This window comes from Macadamia integrifolia, chromosome 7 (assembly GCF_013358625.1).
Source record: "Macadamia integrifolia cultivar HAES 741 chromosome 7, SCU_Mint_v3, whole genome shotgun sequence".
NCBI lineage: Eukaryota > Viridiplantae > Streptophyta > Magnoliopsida > Proteales > Proteaceae > Macadamia > Macadamia integrifolia.
In genome coordinates, this window is record NC_056563.1 from 8,016,740 (window position 1) to 8,034,154 (window position 17,415).

Genomic DNA, 17,415 nt, shown 5'->3' on the forward strand with positions numbered 1-17,415 from the left:
TAAAGCATGGTAGAAGTAGAAGACTAAAGAGGAAAGAAGATGGGGATGTTGCGTAGCAGGACCATAGAGGGATCCCACAGTTGGGAGGACTAAGGTACATGGCTCAAGGTCACCCCAGCTGTAGGATCACTCCATGGTCCATGGGCTAAATGGAGAGGAACCCTATCCGATGTAACAGCCTAAAGAAAAGAGATTATAGAGATTAGAAATACTATTAATGAGATTTTTAGTCCTATAGGGTAACTATAATTAGGTACCTTGTCAACTACAAATAGCTAGAATTTAACCTGATCTTTTTTCTTTTGGGGGTACCAATTTAGTCTTATCCTATTCGATCAATTTACCTTATCAACTATTAACTATAGTCTGTAAATACATACACTCCATGGCTTCTTCACTCTGATCACTTCTGCTTCTATCAGTGAAGGAAGTTAACAGTCATGGATTCATCAATAAGAGCTTTCTTTTTGGTAATGTGTTTGGTTTTTCTAAGTTGTTTCTCTGTATTGGCTACTAATGTTTCTTATGATGGAAGAGCAATCAAAATCAATGGGCAGAGAAAGGTTTTCTTGTCTGGGTCAATTCACTACCCTCTTAGCACTCAAGAGGTGATTTTATTTAATGGGTTTTCTTTATTTCTTAATCTCTTTCAATGGGTTCTTTTGTACTGATGGATTTATTTCTTACCCGTGTGATGTAACAGATGTGGCCAGATTTGATTAGAAAAGGAAAAGAAGGTGGCCTTGATTCCATTGAGACCTATGTCTTTTGGAACATTCATGAGCCTATACGTCGCCAGGTTCTTCCTCTTTTAATTTTTTTTTTGTTTTAGATAAATTGATTCTAAAAATTGAGTTTTTCTACGGCTACAATGGACTGATCCCTGAAATCACAGGGTAAAAAAAAACTGTCTTTGATTCAATTTTTAAGAAAGCTTTTTTTAACCACGCAAGAAAGTTCACCACATCATCCTACGGGTCACAAACCCTCATAAGGTCTCACTATTTTCCTCGGTTTATCTATAGGATTCCCTCTTGTGCCCATCTAAAGTCCTGTGCATTCACTGTGGGTGTAGGAAAACTCGATTATTCTTTTTTTACTTTATTTTTTGTATTTATTTTAATTTTTATTTTATTTTTTTGGTATATTTAGTATGATTTCATAGGTAACAAAGACCTTATTCGATTCCTCAAAACAGTCCAAGATGCTGGACTTTATGCTATTCTTCGAATTGGGCCTTATGTTTGTGCTGAATGGAACTATGGGTAATTTTTTCTTTTTTCTTTGTTCTTACTGTTTTATACTCATATTTATTTGGTATTTATATTTATTAATTTCTTGATATATTATGTTCTTTATTTTAGAGGATTTCCTATGTGGTTGCATAACATGCCGGGAGTTGAATTGAGGACAATGAATACTGTGTATCAGGTAATTTTACTAACTTTTTTTTATTTACTTTTGCTTTTTTTTTTTTTAAATAATTATGGAATTCAAATATTAAATACTTAAAATGTTTTTTTTTTTTTTTTCTATCCTTTTCAGAATGAGATGCAAAACTTCACCACCGTGATAGTGGATATGGTAAAGCAAGAAAATCTCTTTGCATCACAAGGAGGACCCGTGATCATTGCTCAGGTTTGTTATAAATTTCTAGATTTTTTTTTTCTCTCAAATTTATCCCTTTTATGTAATATTATGATTAGTTGTTAATATTTTATTAATCTATTTATACATAATAGATTGAGAATGAATATGGAAACATTATGTCAAGTTATGGAGATGCTGGAAAACAATACATTAATTGGTGTGCTAATATGGCTGAATCCCTTGGTATTGATGTCCCATGAATTTGTGCCAACAAAGTGATGCTACTCCACCTATAGTAATGTCCCTTTTTTTTTTTCCAACTTTCCTTTTACCTTCTTGCATAGACTATTAAGTATTATTTACAATCCCATATCGGTCACATGGGGCTGATCCTACATTGGTTAGGAATGGATTAGATATAGATTGATGCGATCTTGTATTTCCTCAACTTATAAGCCGATTTATGGGTTGAGTAAAGATTTGTATCAATGGTATTAGAGCATTTGATCCTTGGTTCTAAGGCAATTGGATGAGTAGAATAGAGCCCCTTAGAAAGAGTTATCTTTTTTCTATTTTGGTAATCCAAAAGGGTGCTCCATGGTAATGATCATAGCCCCCAGGACAAACCCTCGTATAGCAAGCAGCGCTTCTGCAGGTCCAATGGGAAATAGTGGGCATGCTAAAACTCAAACTCACAACCAACCGACTCGAGCGGTGATAGATTGAGGGCATTTTCACTACTAGGCTACCAACCCCATTGATAGTGGGCTATCCATATCGTGTTATTACTAGCTATTTTGATTTTTTTTAATAAACAGATCAACTCATGTAATGGTTGGTACTGTGATAATTTCACCCCAACCAACCCTAATACCCCTAAGATGTGGACTGAGAATTGGACTGGCTGGTGTGTTTTCTTGACTCTTTTCTCCTTAGTTAAATCTGATATTTTGATATTTGTTCCATTAATTATACATGAATGTGAATTCCAGGTTTAAGAATTGGGGTGGTAAAGACCCACACAGGACTGCTGAGGATCTTTCTTATTCAGTTGCAAGGTTTTTTCAAACTGGTGGTGCTTTCCAAAATTACCATATGGTTAGTATTTTTTGCCATATCTTATATTTTTCTTCTTCTTATTATGATATTTCACTGATAATTTCTAATAATTTTGTTAGTACCATGGTGGCACAAACTTTGGCAGGGTTGCAGGTGGTCCATATATCACCACCACTTATGATTATGATGCACCCCTTGATGAATTTGGTAATCAAATCAATCTTTTCTATAAATGCTTTACTCATAATATGCTTTGTATTGTTCTATCTTTAATTATTTATTTGAATTTAAATTATAGGAAATCTGAATCAACCCAAATGGGGACATCTGAAGGAACTTCATCTTCTCCTTAAATCAATGGAGAAAGTTCTCACATATGGAGATGTGAATACCACTGACTTTAGAAATTCTGTTACAGTGAGTTTCTAACATAGATGTCTATATTGGATTTTTTTTTATTTTTTTTTATTTTTCGAACTATTAGAACCATAACTTAAAGAAGCTTTATTATTACAGGCAACTGTGTATACCACTAGTGAAACATCTAGCTGCTTCATTGGCAATGCCAATGAGACCACTGATGCCACTATTACTTTCCAAGTAACTCAACATACAGTCCCTGCATGGTCTGTTAGTATCCTACCAGACTGCAAAACTGAAGCCTATAACACTGCCAAGGTTAATGTTCAAACTTCCATCATGGTCAAGAAGCCAAATGGAGCAGAAGATGAACCCAGAAGCCTCAGCTGGGAATGGAGGCCTGAAGATGTGAGGGATACTACCCTTCATGGAAAGGATGCCTTTGCCATCAACCAACTCTTGGAGCAAAAGCAGGCCACTGATGATGCCATTGACTACCTCTGGTACATGACCAATGTTAACATTGATAAACAAGATCCTATCTTTGGTCAGGACATAACCCTAAGAGTGAACACTACAGGTCATGTACTCCATGCCTTTCTCAATGGCAAACATGTTGGATCTCAATGGGCTAAAATTGGAGGTTCCAATTTTGTGTTTGAGCAGAATATCAAGGTTAATTCTGGCAAGAATTTGATTGTTTTGTTGAGTGTCACAGTTGGGTTGAAGAACTATTGTGCCTTCTATGATACTGCACCGGACGGAATTTTGGGACCGGTGGTGTTAGTTGGAAAGAATAAGATGAATGAGGAGATAAGCAAGGACTTGTCTTCATACAAGTGAACTTACAAGGTGGGTTTGCATGGTGAGGAGAGACATCTCTATGAAGTCCAATCCCAAAGGGGATGGTACACGTAGGATCTTCCCATCAACAGGATGATGTCTTGGTACAAGGTTGTAAACAACTCTCTTTCTGTTTAATTCCTATCATCATTCAAACCCTTAAATCTATTTGTTTTCATCTCTGATTTTTTTGATTTTTTTGATTTTTTTGGGTATTTGCAGAGTAGCTTCAAGGCTCCATTAGGAACAGAACCAGTTGTGGTGGACTTGCAAGGTTTGGGTAAGGGCTATGCTTGGGTTAATGGTCAGAGCATTGGTAGCTGCTGGCCAACCTTCCTTGCTGATGAAGATGGTTGCAGCATTGATTCTAAGTGTGACTACTGTGGTGCCTATAGTAACACCAAGTGTTTGACAAATTGTGGGCAACCTTCTCAAAGGTATTACCATGTCCCATGGTCCTTCCTACATGATGATAAGAATACATTGGTCTTGTTTGAAGAGCTGGGAGGGAACCCTTCATTTGTGAATTTCCAAACCATCACCGTTGGGTCAGCTTGTGGGAATGTTGAACAAGGGAAGAAATTGGAGCTTTCTTGCCAAGTGGTCGAACCATCTCTCAGATCAGGTTTGCAAGCTTTGGTGATGCTCAAGGGATATGTGGAGCCTTTGAGAAAGGTACTTGTGAGGCATCAAATGCTTTGTCAGTCATTGAGAAGGCTTGTGTTGGGAAGGAAAGTTGTACCATTGATGCTTCAGAAGCAACTCTGGGCTCTACCAACTGTGGCAGCGGCATCACCAAGAGACTTGCTGTGGAGGCCACCTGTTAAATAAAATGTTCTTTCTTTTTTTCTCAATTAATTTGAGATTTTTGAATTTTTGAATTTTTTTTTTCTTTGTTTAAGGATTTTAGATTTTTAGAGGGAAACCAAAGCATATGAAACAGTAAACATTGCGTTTCTTAAGGCTTATCTTAATATTATAAGCAGCTCTGCATTTAGTTCAGCTCCAATCTGTTTGACTTGAATTGATAAAAAAAAAAAAGGGGACACTTTTGTGTTGGGAATGAATGTAAACACGAGAAAGAAATTAAGCAAACAATCTTACCGAACAAGAGGAATGTTCGAAAAAACGATTAATCACTATGTGCTTGTGTTTGGGTTTTCTTACAAAAACAATATGTGGGAAATCATATAAATCCTAATCCCCATGCAACCACAATATTCTTATACATATAATGGACCTAGAACCCAAATCAAACATATGCAATCTAATAATAATTGTGTGAACCCATTATATAATATAAGATATAAACCCAACAATTTCCACCTTGGCATGGATTAAGCAAACCATCCAAAAACCGTCCGGAGTTGATGTTGATTATGTGAAGTCTACCATTATCTTCATTGGTTCTCTATTCCCAAATTGCCATTGCCACATCCCCTCTCAGGGTGTCCCGCACAGCTCATCGCACAATATGGTTTGACCTCTTCACCACCGTGTGGTTAACAAGAGGAACCCAAGGTTCTCCGAAGTTGGGTCACACCTGAATTCTCTAGGACTGTCAAGAGAATTCACGAAAATACAACATGTAAGCACGAGGCTCCTGCTACGGCAAGGTCTAGGGGGGCAAGTGTTTACGTAACCTTACCAACTTCACAGAGTTGTTGTCCCTCTAATATTAGCATTCTCTAGGGTAGCGTTGTAAATTACCCTAACTCAATAAAACATAATGAAATTTTGACTGATACAACAAAACCGAGGTTCAACCACTATTATGGGTGATTGGGTCAGTACAACCATCAGAAAATTATGATTGAATGGTCTCTAGTTGGTAATAGTAGATAAGCAACAAAAGGCATAATAGGCATATTTGTAAACACCACATTTTGTCACCCTTGGAAGGGCTAAGCAATAATGAGTTGGGAACCCCTTAAGCCATAGAGTGATTCTATACTTATGTTATGATCTTTTCTTAAACCTAGGATATGTATTATTGCTTCTATACCGGCATAGGATGGTTAATTAATTGAACAAAAATATTTACAAAATTAAAATATGGCTTTGACACATTTAGAATTGATCAAGACCACCTAAGAAACCATAGACCGATCCTAATTTGAGCTAAAAACCCAATTGGACAAAACACAATGAGTCAACTCGATAGCCAGAGTGCATATTGTGCTGGCTCTACAATTTTGTAGAGATTTGGTGAATCTTTAGCTATATCTCGGCCAAAATCTCCTACTTGCCACCCAAGGCATGACCCTAGACACACATTAAGACCCCTAGGACACCTAGAATGCTGTAGTAAATCCATTTGATAAATGTGAACATATGTCCACCCCTTGAGAGATATTTGCTTCCAAATCTCTCTCCTAAGAGGAAAGGGATCATCCCACACATGAAAACACTACATACCTATCTTCACTACATACCTATCTTGGTTGACCAAGAGGTCTCCAAACTATAAATATCGGACTCCTCTCACATTTTGGGGTATCCCACATAGTATAAGCCGTTATTATCATCGAGATTCGCAAACTGGAATCACACTTTGGAGCTATTTTGTTGTACTCCACATCAATTCTGATTTGCACTATAGATTACCTGAGCTCAAGTCCTTCCAACTACCAAGCACCCTTCACAAAAATTGTAGATGATAAGTCTTCTTTCATTTCTATTTTACAATTTTTCATTTTGAGTTTTTACACATCAGTTTATCATACTTTTACTAAGCGTAACTCACTATTGTCTTTAGTAAGACAACAATGAAATGTAATCAATTACATGGATTCTTATACCTTATTTTGCAATAATTCCTTATTTGAAATTATATATTATCATTTCATCTATCTACTGTAGATTTTCTATTTTTAATATTTAATTTACTATTTTTCTCGGATTTATTCTCTTGGTGGTTTGTTGTTAACCTGAGATTTTCAAATAGTGGATTCTCATATTCAGGCTACTTAATTGTATTTTCTATAAGTTTTTTTTTCAAAACTTTCCTTCTTCAAACTTATTTATTTTGGTTTCTTCCATATAATCTGATTGTTTCAAAATTTTATGATTTTTTTACTTCATTTTCTACTGTCAGTTTCCCCATTGCAAGTTTCTCCTTTTTAGCATGTTCCATATTTTCCCCTCATTTAAGTACAATATGCTTTTATTTGATTTGGATTAAATTGTTTTCTTGTTTATGTACTTATCATATGTAAGATTTGCTTTGTATGACATTATGATAATTGTGTTCCATGGTCCCAATGCCCATGTCCATGATACCATGCTACATATTCCATGAGATGAATGCTAGGGCTAGCTTTTGTCTTAATTTTTTATAATTCAGCATTTTTGTTTTACATTTTGTATACTAATGATACAGTAAAGCCAGACAAAGTTATGTCGATTTATTCCATTTTCCTTCTTTTTCATGTATATCTACCAATGTGTTGAACATTAGATTTAGTTTGTCATGCCTATTCTGTGCTTTTTCAGCATGTCTATTTCACATTTAGTACAGTAACCATATAGAACAGTTGGATACAACTATGTGGATTTGATCCTTCTCTCTTTTACGTATTTTAGCCATGTTTATTTTCTTTTATCTATGGTTGAAATCCAATTTATATCTGGTGGATCGAGGTGCCTAACCCCTTCCTTGGACAACAACTGGACATGAACCCTAACTCATGGTCATGCAGTTTGGATGGAGTTTTTTTTTTTTTCCCCCCCCCATTTAGAGGTGAATCTTAGACCTTAATCTAGGTGATGAATCTTAGTCAATAGAAATCGTTGAACCCATACCACAAGGAAAGAGGTTCGCAAAATCCTATCGGTCCTCACAATATGGTAGAGGATGCAAAAGATTACAAGGAGAAACTGGACATCCATTTGTAAATAAACAGAATTCATATGGATAGGGGATAATGGTTGGTTTTGGAAAACACATTTATTTCGAGAAAAAAAATAAATAAGTATATTGTAACAGCTGAAATTAAAAGAATATGAACAAATCAAAAGAGGTATATTTGAACGATGAATAACATAAGGCTTAAACAAAATTAACCAATGAAGGAGCCCTGAGAAATTCTTCGCATAATCCAAGGGGGCAAGTCAACCACAAGTATTTAGAAATAGACAATTAAAAAAAAAAAAAGATAGAATCTAAAACATCATAATAAATTAGAGTTTACTGATCCACAGAAGACAACGAAAGGTATTCTCTCCATTATGATCACATTTTTTATCCTCTTAAGGATATTAAATAGTCAGAACTCAGAACCTTCTTTAGATTCTATGTACCAAGTGGTACAATCCTATTTGGTTGAACACTATGGTAACTTAATAGTCTTACTTAAAAATCTAACTAAACATAATTATACATAGAGACACCTTAGTATGGTAATAACCATAAAACCTATAATGATAGAAAACACTATATGTAGATTCTTAAACTTAACAATATCTTACAGTGGATCTTAGGGTATGGAATTGAATTACTGTCGGCCCAAGTCTACTGAATAGAGTATCCTAACCACCGATTGAATAATGAAAGAATATGATTAAACATTTATAAATATATTTATTAGAAATAATAATTTATAAATATTTTTTAAACAATTTATGATTAAACCAGATTCAGAAATTCATCCAATCAAATTCAGGATTCTCACCTAAGATATTTTTTCTATATAGAAAGTGGATATCTTATTAAGCGTCACTTTCATTAACATTCAAATACAATGGTACAGTGGAATGATGTATAGCTAGTCAAGTGTAGATGCCAACCATATGTACACTAAAATACATAATGATGCACACTAAAATACACAATGTTGGTCTGCAACAATTACGACCTCTTAGATTAGGGGACCACACAACTATCATAGTTGTAGATACCAAGTATATTTACATTAAAATACATAATGAGGCACACTGAAATACACAATGTTGGTCTGTAACAATAACGACCTTCAAGTCAGGGGACCACACTATTATCATAGAAAACCATGGTACATAAAATAAAACCATATAATGTTTTACTAACATTTCATAATTAAACCAAGTCTAGAATTTCGTCTAGTAAAATTCATGATTCTCTCCCAAGTTATTTTTCTATATAAGAAGTGGATTCCTTATAGCGTCATTTCACTGACAAAAAAATACAATGATCCAATGGAATGATATATAGCTAGTCAAATGTAGATACCAACCATATGTACACTAAAATACATAATGTTGGGCTACAACAATAACGACCTCGAGGGACCACACGGCTATCATTATGAAACCATATTACATAAAATATTCAATATTAAACTATGCAGAGTTCTTGAATGATCGAGTTTGATACACTCACAAATGTATACTTACATTTGTGTCTAGTGATAATTCTCAAAAAACACAAATGAGACAACCATCACAACACAGAGCCCAACCCCAACCCTAGTTGTGAACACTTCGTGGTCATACCTCTAGACATGCTATAACACATAAAAATATAAATGTGAATTAATCAAAATTAATAATTTGTTTTTGATTTGACGCATATAATATCTAATGACAATAGAAACTTTGATATGAAAATCTCTCCCATTTATAAGAAAAGGGCGCAAAAAATCAAGACCTAAGGGTGAGGAGAAACATGAGAAAGAATAAGGGGATACAAGTAAAGGGGGGAGGGGGGAAACAAATCAAAATACAACCAAAATGGTAGAAGTAAAATAAGGGGAGTGGTGGGTACACCATTTTAAGGCGAGTCTCTTTTCTTTGTCTCCATCCAGAGTTAGGTTCTGGAGTTGATTTCACACCTCGAAGATCATCGTATCAGAGAGATTATTCCTTGCAATTCACCTGAGATGACACGTTCATATATGGACGTGTATTGGAAGGGTAAAAAAGTAAAAAGTAAAAAGACATTAAGAAAAGCTAACATGGACATTAATGTAAATAAGGCAAAACTGATGGTTTAAAACTAACACCGTCATCTTAGAATGTAATAAATAAAAATCCAGGCTGGTGGGTGTTTTCTCAAGTGAAGGGGACCACTGTCTTTCTTGTGCCGGCAGCCGGCCTGCGTTTCGTCCAGAGTAGTAACTGAGGATGCTGAGCTGGATAACACATCACCAACGCCCTCAATCGTGCGTAGGAGGAATAGGCACACCTCTTGCATTTTAGGATTACATGTAACGGTCTGATTGGTGGTAAAGGAATATGGGACTCTATAAAAAAAAGTCAGAATTCTAGAAAGGCATGAATAAACGTTCCTCTTCTTTTCTCTCTCTGTTTTCTCATATTTCTTATCTCCGAAGAACAACCCTGCTACCTAGCCATGGCGGAGATCACCGAGAAGATAACCGAAGAGGAGGCAATACCGACCAGGAACCTGCCTGAGGTCCTTATCACGGACATACTTACACGGCTTCCGGTCAAGTCTCTTCTAAGATTCAATTGTGTTTGCAAAACCTGGTGTGCTCTTATAACCGATCCTGCTTTCGTCAAAGAACACCTCAATCGATCCCTTGCAAGCAATAGCAACCTCAGCCTCATTTTAGGATACTACCATCATTACTTCTCTGTCGACTTAGATGCTTGCGAACAAGAAGCGGCGGTAGAACTCGATCATCCCCAAGAGATTTCACTAGACTCTATATACGACTACGACCTGTCGAACGAAGTAGAGGGTTCATGCGACATTTCACTCGGTATGTACAACTCCTGCCTGCGGAACGGAGTATTGGGTTCATGCCACGGTTTACTATGTATATCCAACTCTGTGGTGGACATGTTCCTTTGGAATCCTTCTATCAGAACTCATCATAGGCTGCCCAATGCACCTATAGAGTTGGTCAGAAGCGACTTCCCCAGTCTCGTTGCTCACGGATTAGGTTACGACCCCACCACTGATGATTACAAGCTGATAAGGATTGTGCAGTTTGTTGATGACGATCAATATTCTTGCGATTCGGACTCTAGTTATTCGGATCCTTGCGAGTCGGATGTGAAGGTATTCTCACTTAGCACTAATTCATGGAGACGAATTCGGGACATGCCATATCGTATCTACTACGGAGGATTTGGGGTTTTCGCAAATTATGCTCTTCATTGGGTTGCAGGGCGCGACTTGGAACCTGACAATTTTATCATTTCCTTTGACCTTCAAGATGAGGAGTTTCGAGAGGTTCCACTGCCTGACTTTTTGGACAATTATAGTTATATGTATGTTGGGGTTCTTGGAGGACAACTCTGCTTTCTCTGCCGAATCTCCAGCCGTTTTGAGGTTTGGGTGATGAAGGATTACGGCGTGAGGGATTCCTGGGTGAAACTGTTCACCATCGAACAACCAGAGGTGATTAGTTCTCTTGGACATGCCAGACCTTTATGCTATTCAAAGAATGGGGAAGTTATATTCAACAAGTCAGATGGGCCGCTTCTCCTGTATGATCCTCGTAGTGGAAGGGTTAGGACTCTTAGGATTCCTGGTGCTCCAGATAGGATGAAAGCAGAGGTCTACATTGGGAGTCTCATTCCACTCAATGCCCAAGATGGAATTGAACAACCAGGAAAGAAGAAAAAGCAGAAGAAGGTAATAATTATTTATTGACATGGCAATTGGTAGAGTTGTCGAGCTACTATTTCTCTATTTAAAATTGTTTTCACCTTTGTGTATTTGCACCCTTGCCGTGAACAATTATAGTTTCATCTCAAAAAATCCCATTGATGAGTTTTCCAAGTTGAAATGCAATTAATCAAGTTCAAAGCTGGTTTGCCTTCATACTGAATAAAAATTTTAGAACTCCTATGTGCTTCTTGCTGTTGGCTACATTCTATCTGTTTAGAGTATTGGTATGTTGGAGTCAACATCAGGTGAATTCCGATGTGATGATCTAGCATGCCTAATAATAACAGAGAAAGGCACAAATACTGAAAGTGGCTTTTGCTGTCTTATTATTCAGTAGGGTGATATTTGCATTTCTTGCTTACCTTCCACAAATATGATGTCTTCCGGTGGTTCTTGTTTCTTCCAGGGCTGATGTTGGACATGTGGAGATGATGTTTTGAGGATGAGGAATATGGAACAAGAAAATTAAAAGTATGGACATGAAGGCAGAGGTGCTTCTTGGTGCAAAGCTATATACTCTCAATTGTTAATGTGATATTATTGATTTTATGCTTCAAGTTCCATTTTTTCCTTAGAATTCAATTTATAATCTTTACTTGGAACCTCCATGTAGCTGACCCCATTAAGTTGGGGATAAGGCTTTGGTGGTGGTGGTGGTGGTTGTTGTTGTTGTTGTGATTGTTGTTTTTGTAATCTCAATCTATAATCAATGATAGGATTATGTGTTGTTTTCTTATTGCTTCTTAATGCTGTTAAGGGTATGAATACCGTTTTCTTCACCCCCAAAGAAAAAAAAAAAAATTGTTGTCCTCTATTTACCTTGATACTGTAAAAGTGTAAAGTATCTCATTTGTGGAACTTTGTTCTCTAGGGCTAACGTTGGAAGTGGAAGTTTAGCAATGAACTAATTGGGAATGAGAAAACAAATGACAAGGCAATCAAGGCATGGGCTTACAAATATCCTATGTATCCCTTCTTTGCAGTACAGTACATAATCTGTTGATTGTATTTGGATACTGTTGTTTATGGTGCTCTTATGTTTTTGTATGGTTTGGAACATATCAACTCACTGACTTCAATCTTTTTTGTTCAAGCACTTATAAAAATGTCAATACAACTAGTGGGGCATTTGATATTGCATTTTTCACTCTCCCCTGGGATTCTTTTGTTATATTTTTTTTTTGTTTTTTATATCACCATAACATGCATCATTGCTGAATATTTCACAAAACTCTGATCGTTAGTTTTCATAATATCAGTCATCTATATCATTGTTTTGAGACTGGTTCAAACAACATTGGTCCACCTGGCAACCTTCCAACCTGGCCACTAAGAAGATTGTCTCTCCCCCCCACCCCCCAAAAAAAAAAAAAGAAGTTTGTAAGATTCTATTGTGGTGGAATGTCAGTCTGAAGGCGCGATGGATTGGCTTGGTGTGAAGCATTGGGTTCCACCTTAAGCGTTAGGCTGTTTGGCTGCAGTGTTGAATCAGTTGGCCGGTTTGTTAACCTGTCGAGCTAATGACCCAGTAACCAAAATGGGTCATTTTTTTTTTTTATTGTTATTTCTTCATAGTGGTATGAATGGGTTTAGGCTGGGAGGGTTTTCAAAACATGATCTGGTTCATATATGTGAAGTGTCTCTCTTCATTTTGTGAAGCTTGATAATATTTGTAGTGTTTGGTTTGTTGGTTTGTTGGGAGGATGAGGACAAATGGTTAAAGTGCAGAAGCTTTTTTCTCATAAGGAAAAAAATAAAAGTAAAAATGGAAAAGCTTCTGATGGAATGTCCTTGTGTATGGTCCTAGCACAGAGATGGTTTCAGAGCGGCCTTGCACTTTTGGTGGTAGTTGAATCCCTGTTATCCTTGAAACAGTTCTTATACTATACCTGTGACGCCCCTACATGACCATGATTACAAACAAGAAACTGAGATTTTTTTTTTCAATTATGGAAAAAGAAGAAATGCATTAAATTGAAATGTTTGGCATATTGAGGTTATAACCAGTGTACGAGATCGCTTCCTCCCTCCTCCCTCCTCCCTCCTCCCTTTTGAAATGCATTTATATAATACTCACTTCTGATAATTTGCAGTACACATCTAGGCCCAAAAGATTATGAGTGTCAATTCCACCGATAAGCTCGACTGAGTTTGACACATTTATGGCCTGATCAAGACCAGCCTGATTGATAAACATGTTAAGCCTAAGCTCGGCCTGTTTATAAATAAGTAGTGCACAGTGCAAGGGGTAAGCTCGATGGGCTTCCCCATTGGCTTGGCCCATTTACAAACTCGACTCAGATCGACATTTTTGACCCTACCGTTTATATAGGTATTTTGATTTTTTTTTTTTTTGATAGAACAGGATATATATTGATATTTTTATCAATTATTGATTGTAATTAAGTGTAATATCTTTTCAAAATTGTTGATGATTTAACAAAGTAAATTAAAATATTAATTTATTTTAAAATTTAAAATATTAATTTCTTGTAACACAGCTGTCCCAAGTCACAATTAAGATTTATGAAAAGCAAAACAGCACTACAAGAAGACTATTGAGGGGTGCATTCCAATTCAATACATAGGTGTATGGACATGCAATAGAGGGTATTTTGTTGAAATTTTAGAATTTGGCATGTGCTCTAGCTATACATTGCTCTTCTACCCAATGCTTAGAACCGCTACATCATATTGCCATGTGACAGATATACATGGACTAACCAGATAAGCTTATCTGGATTGATCATAAAGTGACATTTTTCCTATATCATTTTGATTGGATTTTCTCTTTGAATTTAAAATTTACCTCGGAAAACCTTGAAGAATTGCGTAATCTTTTTCTTAATAGGCATAAAAAAATAAAATAAAAAATTGAATAGCTTCAAATTCTCACTGATCCTCTTCGAACTATTTACTTCTCATCAATATTACTTCTTCTACACCCTTCTTATCTTTACCAAATAAAATGATGGCTCAAAACCCACATGTGACATGATCTCTCCATGCCGTGCTTTGGGTCACTAAAAAGTCGAATGGTAAGATGTGGATAATAGGTTAATTAGTTATATTGATGAGGAACATTTGACAAGTTTGATTTCACCCGTGTTTTGTGACGTGATTTATTAGACCTATTGTAAATTCAAGTTTAAAAAATTTCTATAACATGTTTCACTATTTCTAATATACTCAATCAAGTTTACCGGTTGTTTGGAATATTTTGAATCATGTGAGGATTGTTGAAATTTTTAAATAATTTTATAATATATGATTCAAAATATTGTTTTCTTTCATGAAAATGTCTGTAAAATAGAGGGTTATCTTTTGAGTGGAAGATATGTTCTGAGCGATCAACAAATATGTCCAATGAAAAAGACATGACTTTTTGGTATTTCTTTTAAGGGAAAAGACAACTACTGGTGCTGTATTTTCTCCTAGTATATGCAAAGGAGGTTAAGCCCATTTTTCTAATCGTTTTTATGATAATCTCAACTTATATTTCCTTTTTGTTTTTTAATCATTGTTTATCGTCTAAATGAGTACAATTCTGATGTATCCTGCCATGGCCCAGTAAGCTGAGTGTAACTTTTTTTTTTTTTTTTTGGGTGCAAAGTGAGTGCAATGATTACTAGAAGAATTTGCAAGGTATTCTTGGAGCTGATTTACAAGAACCCGGCTCACATCATAGAGCAACTGCAACTTTAAAGGAAGTGATCGATGGCCCATTTTAGTCACACCAATTCCTCAAGGATTTTCTAGTGTTTTCAGTTCATGAATTCATATTTATCATTTACGTGATTAACTCATCCATTCCAATTTAACTTTTGAGTAAGTGTTTTATGAGTGAGACAAAAGAGACACACCCAAACACAAGGGCGCGGCCGCAGCACATAGATCATTTCGCCTATGTGTCCCACGGTCCCACCCAAAAACAGAATATTTCCAACACAGACACCCTTTTCATCCGTTGATTCCATCCCCATTTTTTGAATCTCCCCCCAAGAACAACGCATTGTGACCCACTGCACGTCTGCACGTATTCCGTGTTCTGGCCTGCGTTTCCTTCCGCCATTGCTCAATGAATCCTCGCATTGCATCTTTTCTCTCCGAAGTAGAACCTGGGTTCCTAACCCTAGCGGTGATCACCAAGAAGATAAGCGAAGAGGAGACGATACCAACCAAGAACTCGCCTGAAGAACTCATCGCCGATATACTTTCAAGGCTTCCAGTCAAGTCTCTTCTGAAATTCAAGCGTGTATGCAAAACCTGGTGTGCTCTTATAACCAATCCTGCTTTCGTCAAAAAGCACCTCAATCCCTTGCAAGCAATAGCAACCGCAGCCTCATTTTGGGACGTCGCTATCTCTTCTCTCTTGATTTAGATTCTTGCGAACAAGAAGAGGAGGTAGAACTCGATTATCCGCTCAAGAACCCAAGAATGACAACCAGGGTATTGGGTTCATGCAACGGTTTACTCTGTATTTCCAACTCTGACGAAGAAATATTGCTCTGGAATCCTTCTATCAGAAGGCATCATGAGGTGCCCTTTACACCTATAGAATTTCCAGTCAGATTACTCAGATCAGACCTCCGTCACATGTTTTACGGATTTGGTTACGACCCCACCACGGACGATTACAAGCTGATTAGGGTTGTGGAGTTTTATGATGACGATGATTACCCTTACTCTTGTGATTCGGAGGTGAAGGTTTACTCACTTTGTACCAATTCATGGAGAAGGATCTTGGACATGCCATACTATCTCACCTGCCATTGCTACTATGGGGTTCTTGCAAATTATGCTCTTCATTGGGTTGCAATGCGCAAGACGGGACCTGACACGACCTCCAGTTTTATCGTTTCCTTTGAACTTCGAGATGAGGAGTATCGAGAGGTTCCACTGCCTGACTATGTGGGAGATGGGTTTTATATGAATCTTGGGGTTCTTGGAGGACAACTTTGCTTGCTCCGCATTTTCTCCAAGGTTGGTGTTGAGGTTTGGGTGATGAAGGATTACGGCGTGAGGGATTCTTGGGTGAAACAGTCCTCCCTTGAACAATCAGCAGTGATATGGCCTTTTTGCTGCATCAGACCTATTTGCTATACAAAGAATGGAGAAGTTATACTCGACAAGTATACAGCAGACAAAGCGCCGCTTATCCTGTATGATCCGCGTAGTAGAAGTGTTTGGAATATTAGGCTTTGTGATGCTCGAGATAGGAATGGAGCAGAGATCTGCATTGGGAGTCTCCTTCTACTCGATACGAAAGATGGAGCTCAACAAACAGCAATGAAGAAAAGGCAGAGGTAATAATATAATATTTAAAATTGTTTCCTCCTGTATGACATCTTATATGTGAATCAAATTTGAGTTACTTGGGTAAAAGTGAGGCAGTATATGCTTATTTCCCCTTGTTAGATGGCACATTGCACATTAGAGAGGAGAGGCTGTAACTATAAGAACTGCTTGGTGGAAATAGTGAAATTTGTATATCAATGTTGAATTGACATTATGTGGTGGGGAGAGACTGGAAGGCTTACGTCTTGTGGACTAATTGAAGATTTCAGACTAACTAGAGTGGACTGAAGGAAGAGAATTTGTGAAGCCAAACTTAAAGTTGTTTGGAATAGGCTTATTTTTAGTTTTACATGCTTGTCTTATACTCTTTTTATGATGGAAGTTTCTTGGTAATGTTTTTTCTTCAGACTATTCTCAAATTGAAATAACACTAGATCTCATTTCTGCTTCATGCTGTGTGCTACATTCTATCTGCATAGAGTATTGGTTATGTTTGATTTAATGTCAGGAAGGGTACAGATTCAATGATCTACCACACCTATAAATGAATGTGCCAATGTTATGCATAGGAGTAGGGTAGATATTATGGTATTTATTAGCCGACCCCATTAAGTTGGGATAAGGCTTTGTTGTTGTATTGGGCC

The 17,415-nt window shown here is 36.8% G+C and overlaps 3 protein-coding genes and 1 pseudogene across 8 annotated transcripts in view; all 4 read left to right on the forward strand.

Annotated features, from left to right (window-relative positions):
* Positions 1-440: 440 nt before the first annotated feature.
* On the forward strand, positions 441-1,796 carry LOC122084246 (beta-galactosidase 15; the record flags this gene model as incomplete). The annotated part of the gene is given in 6 exon segments (XM_042652340.1): positions 441-608; positions 704-799; positions 1,153-1,246; positions 1,367-1,431; positions 1,546-1,584; positions 1,743-1,796. Coding segments are annotated over 6 exon segments (516 nt in total), but the record flags the coding sequence as incomplete, so codon positions are not given.
* Positions 1,797-1,817: 21 nt separating this feature from the next.
* On the forward strand, positions 1,818-4,679 carry LOC122085174 (annotated as a pseudogene).
* Positions 4,680-10,102: 5,423 nt separating this feature from the next.
* Positions 10,103-12,613, forward strand: LOC122085005 (F-box protein CPR1-like). 3 transcript variants are annotated; one of them, XR_006141986.1, is made up of 3 exons: positions 10,103-11,437; positions 11,880-11,964; positions 12,345-12,613. XR_006141986.1 is itself a non-coding variant. In XM_042653430.1 (2 exons), the coding sequence occupies exons 1-2, from the start codon at positions 10,184-10,186 to the stop codon at positions 11,883-11,885; spliced, it is 1,260 nt and encodes a 419-aa protein (XP_042509364.1). In that variant the 5' UTR covers positions 10,104-10,183; the 3' UTR covers positions 11,886-12,220. The 3 variants fall into 3 exon arrangements, 1 of the variants encoding a protein (XP_042509364.1); XR_006141987.1 differs by having other exon boundaries at positions 11,880-11,944; XM_042653430.1 differs by lacking the exon at positions 12,345-12,613 and having other exon boundaries at positions 10,104-11,437; positions 11,880-12,220.
* A 2,980-nt stretch (positions 12,614-15,593) lies between these two features.
* The window catches only part of LOC122084615 (F-box protein CPR1-like), a 4,491-nt gene continuing 2,669 nt past the window's right edge, over positions 15,594-17,415 (forward strand). For all 4 annotated transcript variants that reach the window (XR_006141954.1, XM_042653005.1, XM_042653006.1 and 1 more), the window contains exon 1: positions 15,594-16,779. Coding sequence is in view for 3 of the 4 variants with exons in the window: in XM_042653005.1 (XP_042508939.1) it covers positions 15,731-16,779 (1,049 nt within the window). In the remaining variant the exon portion in view is untranslated. The remainder of the gene's footprint in view (positions 16,780-17,415) is intronic.

Bases quoted from the DNA above. Each gene is read 5' to 3' on its own strand.
- LOC122085005 (XM_042653430.1), top strand. From the start codon at position 10,184: ATGGCGGAGATCACCGAGAAGATAACCGAAGAGGAGGCAATACCGACC.